The sequence below is a fragment of the Sebastes fasciatus genome, chromosome 5 (genome assembly GCF_043250625.1).
Source record: "Sebastes fasciatus isolate fSebFas1 chromosome 5, fSebFas1.pri, whole genome shotgun sequence".
Lineage (NCBI taxonomy): Eukaryota > Metazoa > Chordata > Actinopteri > Perciformes > Sebastidae > Sebastes > Sebastes fasciatus.
The window spans coordinates 6199648-6206251 of NC_133799.1; the positions used below are offsets into that span (position 1 = coordinate 6199648).

Below are 6604 nucleotides of genomic sequence, written 5' to 3' on the forward strand. Positions count from 1 at the left end.
CCATTAGGGTTTTTCTATCCTGTGTAACTGAACACTGGATTTGCCACAAGCTTCATTTCCATTAGAAGAGATGTTCACACTGCAGCTGCCAGTACAGATGAGCTGGCAGGTCAGAACAGAGTTTAGTTGAACGCTGAAAACGCACACAAAAGGAAACGTTTTTTTCCTATGTACCAAATTTTAATTCAGTCTTTATAACCAACTAACTTACGAGTCTGTCCTTCGATGGCGTGGACCAGGTGGATGTCGTACTGCGTCACCAGTGTGATGGACACTCCATTCCTCCCTGCAGAGGAAGAAAATCATCATTTATTTTAGCGGTGTAATGATGCAGAGTGAGTCATCAATGGCGGACGAATGGATCACGTTGTTGTTTCTGATCTTAAAAAAAGGAGTTAAAATGTACTATAAAGTTGTTAAACGTTACCGGCTCTTGCTGTTCTTCCGACTCTGTGGATGTAGATCTTGGGAAGACCGGGGGTGTTGTGGTTGATGACGACCTGGACAGTTGGAATATCCAAACCCCTGTGAGTCATGAAGAACAGGAGGGATGTCAAAACGAGGTGATTTCAGAGAATCAACGCAAGTTAAACGTGTAAAAAATGAAAACCGTAATCATCGCCGACACATGCAGCGGCTCAGAGGAGCTTCTTACCTGGAAGCCACGTCTGTCGCAATCAGGATTTTGAAGACGCTGGCCTTGAACTTGGCGAGGTTTGCAAATCGTTGTTTCTGGAGAAGATAAAAGAGCTGTCGTTCATTCTGCATTCGCCTGCTTTAATCTGCTTTAATCCCTCACACAGACGGTTTCTACATTAACACAAAGGCTTTGTGCTCGTTACACGTGTCTGTCTTTGTCCCTTTAATGGGAAGAATATGATTTCCACATCCAACACCAGCTTGTCGAGGAGCTCTGAGGACGGGCGATAAGGGACACATGTTGGAGGAAGTCACCTCTCTCACACAAAGCAAAGTCAAAGTCTTTATATGTGCAAACTTCATTAGCCAGTAAAACAGATTCTGATACAGACTCTCTCGGATACAGGGTCCCTCATAACCCTAATAACGTCCTTCTGCAGACCTCCCTTACTAAAGTTTATATCCTCACCTGTTTCATCATGGAGTGCAGGGAGATGGCGTGAAAGTTAAATTCCCGCAGCATCATGGTGAGGACTTGGCAGCTCCTGAGGAAGAAACAAATTATGTTCTGTGATAAATATGCTTCTTCATTTGAACCACACCAAATACACAACATTTACATGCACAGAGACCCGTGGCTACTGATCACACTCACACATTAGGATAAGATTGCACAGACATGCGCTGTATAAGGCTTTTTTAATGACTTCTGAGTTGCTTACTTGCAGGTGTTGGTGAAGATCATGATGGACCAGTCATCATGCTCGTCAGTAAACGTCTGGATCAGGTGGACCAGGTAGGCGTCCTTCACCTTCTCTGGAGTGAGGATGTACCTCTGGTCCAGCTCATCAACTGTCCGTGTCCTGTTAACAACAATGATGTGATATTTCATTGTTCCCTATAGAGAGCTACAGGAATGAGTCCTAAAACCTGTAAATGAGTTAGCATTTTAGCACCTCCGGTTCCCTTGTCTTGAAGTCAATGTTTTTTTTGAATGGGTTTTAGTTAGATGCCTGAAATAAGGTCTGTGGTTAACACAAGCTGAAGAGAGTTTAACGTTTTGTTCTACGACGTAAAATACATCAGTAAATATCCCACTTGTGAATTTTGAAGCCTTAATGTGTCTTAAAAAAGGCGGTTGCTAACATGTGGCTAAATGAGACTACTAAACGTCATCACGTTTCGTCTGTCTTTACAGCCTCTTTGTGTATACTTGTGCTCATGGGACCGTGGTGTAGTTCGTTTATAGCCCAACGTTAGCTTTTTACTTCTGGCGATTGCATTCACGCTTCAAAAATCATAAAAGCGGTGTTCATTTGCTGAACAAAATGTGTAATCATCAAACGTGTGTTTTGCCACAGAGCTTTATTTATGCAATAATCCAAAACTCAATGGAACAATCTCATTGGCTTTTTGTCGAGGGAACCGGTGCAATGCCAACTTCCTGGTTGGCCTAAAAAAATACATCATCCCTGGAGTACCCTATAGATAGATAGATAGATAGATAGATACACAGTAGACAGCTGCAGGAAACAAGTCGAAATATGCCAACAGCACAGCACTCAAAAGCCTGTGTGCTGCAGTCAAGATCAGCCAGATGACGATTAAATGCAAATGTCATTTTTCTGCCCACATCATAGGTGAAAACAATGAATCAAGTGGTGACACTGTTTTATTCTGCACCCACTTTAAGTCTGCTGTCACTGGTATTACATGTTCTGTTCCACACCAAATACACCTGAATGAGTTTGTAGCTGCTTTCTTTGCACATATTCTGAATCCTGCAAAAGGTCAGAGCGTTAGTAAGCCCAGCAGAATGCTCATTCAACCACACTTAACTCCCATTATTTGCAGGACTCCGCTTTACATCCAAAGGCATTTGTGCGAGAGAAACGCTTCAGTGATTATTAGTTGCACCTCAGATCAGATGACAGGCAAACTGATTTTCCAGGCCGATGCTTCTGTTTTATAAATAACACGCATGATTTCTCGCAGAGAATGCATCTGAAATGAGGCACAAAAGCTTTAGCAACTGTGGCCCCGAGTGCTCACATCCACATTTAATAAGTAGTTTGATACCTACAAATGCACAGAATACACTTCTGCAAACAAATTAAAACACAGATCAAAATTACACCTGTAATGTCCTGAGAAATATTTCTATAACCAGCCTTTTAAATAGTAGCAGGTTACTCACTCTGACTTGCTCTCCCAGAAGAAAGGTTTGTTCATGGCGATGTTCTTCAGCTCGTGCAGGGTGTCAGTGAGCGTGGCGCTGAACAGCAGCGTCTGCCGTTTAGCCGGTAAGGTCCCCATGATCGTCTCCAGGTCTTTGGTGAAGTCGGTACAACCCTGCTCCAACAGCCGGTCCGCCTCGTCCAAAATCTGACAAACACACAAAGACGATGTCTCAAACTCTTATGAAAAACAGTAGATGAAGAAGTCGCTTAACCTTCAGAACTCTTAACTAGTATCCTCATATACAAATCCAACATTTTAAGAATTTATAATTCTGACTTCAGCACAGGATTTTGTTATAGACTTACAACTACCTGCACAAATCCAGCCAACTGAGCAATCTTATGATCATTATCTGTTTATAAAATATAGATATGATAATCTGGAGTTCTACAGGGTTTAAAAATAGAAAGCTCAGTATCTTATGAAGTGTATGAGAAAGATAAAGCATTATGTTGCACACAAGGACTTCACTTTTGCATAATAATGTATTTATATCCTGGTCTAAACATAGTCCTAACATAGCCTAACAGATACGAGAGCTATAACAGAGACAAAGCGTTGAAACCTTGTCCAAGTCTCCTTCCTGAACTCACCAGAAACTGGATCTTTCTCATGCTGAAGGTGTCGGAGCTGCGGATGTGATCGGCCAGCCGTCCTGGCGTCGCTACGACCACATGTGGTTGGTTGGTCAGCTCCAGGGCCTGGCTCACCATGTCTGTCAGCAACACAACAGGGACAACATCAGCACAGAGGAGATGCTCAGCAGGTTTTCATTAAAGTTTCTCTGCAGCAGCAATGCAACACCTCTCATAATCAATGATTACCCATTCCACCGACGATGATGCAGTCTTTCAGACCCAGCGGCTTCCCCAGGACTCGGAACTGCTCTGCAATCTGATAGGCGAGCTCCCTGCATGACATCACATATACAACATCATCAGCTGGGAACATGGGGACATATTTCTCACAATGCTATTCATCTTAACTTGAGGCTTATTTGTGTCTGACATGCCAAGGACTTGAATATGAAGATTGTTCAGTTTAGAGCCGTTGTGCATTGTGCTGTTCTTTACCACTGATGTTTTAGATCACGAAAACATTTTCTCTTAATTTCTAGGAATATCTGGAAATGACACATTCTGACATGACCAGTAATGATCAGGAAGAAGAACCATTCAATAAAAAAAAAACTAAATTGATAATGAAGCTTACATTAAATAATAGCTAATTGTAGAGATGTTTACATTTTTTTTATGTGGATTATTTCCCATAAAAGTGTAAACACTACACAGCACTGACCTGGTAGGAGTGAGCACCAAGCAGAAGATGCCATATGGGTCCTCTGACAGTTTCTGCACCACCGGCAGCACAAAAGCTGCTGTCTTCCCACTTCCGGTCTTAGCACAGCCCATACAGTCCCGACCTTTGAGGAAAAACACAATACACCTTCATTCACATGCTCTAAATCCGGGTTTACCGACTTGCCTCGTAGTGATTTCAGAGGATTTTACTTAAAAGGTCCCATATTATAAAAAAGAGATTTTCATGATTTTTATTATAAAGCAGGTTTAAGTCCTTTATAAATACTGTGAAAGTATCGAAACACTCAATCCACAGGGAAATACACACAGCCCGTATTCAGAAACTCTGCATTTGTAACAAGCTGTCAGGATTTCTGCCCATTCCCGATGTCACAAATATACAATATTAAGACCCTTGACACTATTTTAAACGTAAACATTGTAAATGTGTCCAAGTTTATTTCCTGGTTGCAGTGTGTGTGAATGACATCAGCTGACAGGAAGTACACATGGACCCAAGCTGTTGCCTAGCAACGCAATTCTGTTGCAATTCCGTTGAAATGAGCTAAAACGGAGCGTTTCAGACAGAGGGTGAATACGGGTATATTCAGGCTGACAGTATGAGGAAAATAAGTTTTTTTTTAACATTACAGCATGTAAGCATGTTCTAGTAGAAACACAAAATACAAGTATGAACCTGAAAATGAGCACGATATGGGACCTTTAAAGTATTATATTCCTCATCAAGGGGACCACACCAAACTCCACGCAAAAAAACAGACTTAGGTACAAACTCACACACCTTGAAGATCATCGCTTCAACATTTCCTGATCCAAACATTTTTCTGGCAAATTCGGCAGCAGTCAGATGGGGGAAAATGGCATTTTTTTTGACAAAGGAGGACGGTCTGCAGGACAGATAATAATGCACTATACTCATTTTTAACAGTTTTCTTCATCTCCTTGTATTTTTATATCTGGTATATTTTTGTGTACTTTGCACTACTAACTTTTTTACTGTCTTTTTACTAACATGTTTTGCACTATGGAGCTGTGATGCTGGAAACTTGAATTTCCCTCGGGATCAATAAAGTTACTATCTATCCATCTATCTATCTATCCATCCATCCATCCATCCATCCATTTATCTATCTATCCATCCATCCATCCATCCATTTATCTATCTATCTAATGATGTCTGTCATTCATAGAGACAATAATACAATCAAAGTAATCTCAATGGTTATTATTATCATGATATCAAAGATATAGCCTATAGTTATTAACTGTGACTTTAATCTGTGTTCCAGATGTAATAAACGACAGACAGAGCAACTTTAATGAGCAATCTATAAAACCCTTGTTACCCTTTACTGTAATATGTTATAGGACTCATATGGAGTATCTTTAGGGAGGTGTTTTTGTAGTGATAGTGAAAAGTTTCCACTTCTATGACATAGAAATGTGTCTTCTTCCTGGCTTTGTATTGTGAGTTTCACAACTTGCTCTCAAAAATCACTTTTTATAAGTTACTTTCTATCTATCTATCTATTTATAGTTGTTTATCTTTCCTATAAGCACCTTTAAATCGATAGATTCTTTTAATGGAGATCTGCTTTACTTAGTACTTAGTCGCCCAAAGGTAGTGAAGATATTAACATGACAGGTGCACAGCCTGGTGCTGTGTTTGAACCTGGATAAGTACCAGTGTCTTACCTTCTAGTATCGGAGGCATGCAGTGTTCCTGGACCTCGGTGGGTTTGTTGATGCCCATCTGTTTACACTGTTTCACCAGCCAGTCTGACAGACCCAGCGACGAGAAGTCACACATCTCTGCTTCAACTCCTTCTCCGGGGCTAGACGAGTAGTTCCGCGTACTTTATTTGACTAGATAACCAGTGAAATACTTTATTTTAGAGTAGAGTAAACATCCTCGTGTGTTACAGCGGAGCGATGGTCGCTGTGTGATTACGTCACAATGCGTCATATTTGTCTTATTTACGGCAGCCTGCAGGTGACGCAGGCGCGTGGCTGCCCTCTGCTGGTCACGTGCATGGATGTATGAAGAGGTCAAAGGTCAGTGTGGTCATCAACAGGATAAAACAGGAGACATTTAAAATGTGATGTTAACTTAACCACGGTTTTAATTTGGTCACATTATTTTGATAGGCTGACCCCACCTTTATTAATAAACCAATTTTATTTGATTTATCTTTTTATTTAACCTTTATTTAAAGGGACTGTTTGTAACTTTCAGAAATGCTTGTTAACAGCGACACCTGTGGCTGTTAAGTCAACGAAAGTCAGAGTGCAGAATATGCAAAAGCCCTTTCCCCAATTTTTGTCCAAGCTTTTGGGACGGAGAGCGAAAAGAAGTCCTGTGAACGCAGTGAATACTGTCAACAATGTTTTTGCATAATAAA

The 6604-nt window shown here is 40.9% G+C and overlaps 1 protein-coding gene across 1 annotated transcript in view; it reads right to left on the reverse strand.

The window, feature by feature from the left end:
• ddx49 (DEAD (Asp-Glu-Ala-Asp) box polypeptide 49) overlaps window positions 1-6150 on the reverse strand; it is an 8751-nt gene extending 2601 nt beyond the window's left edge. The window contains exons 1-10 of the mRNA XM_074634736.1: window positions 5898-6150; window positions 4180-4303; window positions 3705-3790; window positions 3474-3595; window positions 2837-3024; window positions 1362-1502; window positions 1109-1184; window positions 656-732; window positions 428-525; window positions 212-286 (exon numbers count right to left, since the gene is read on the reverse strand). Of these exons, the coding sequence (XP_074490837.1) occupies window positions 212-286; window positions 428-525; window positions 656-732; window positions 1109-1184; window positions 1362-1502; window positions 2837-3024; window positions 3474-3595; window positions 3705-3790; window positions 4180-4303; window positions 5898-6012 (1102 nt within the window). The 5' untranslated portion in view covers window positions 6013-6150. The remainder of the gene's footprint in view (window positions 1-211; window positions 287-427; window positions 526-655; window positions 733-1108; window positions 1185-1361; window positions 1503-2836; window positions 3025-3473; window positions 3596-3704; window positions 3791-4179; window positions 4304-5897) is intronic.
• Window positions 6151-6604: the final 454 nt, after the last annotated feature.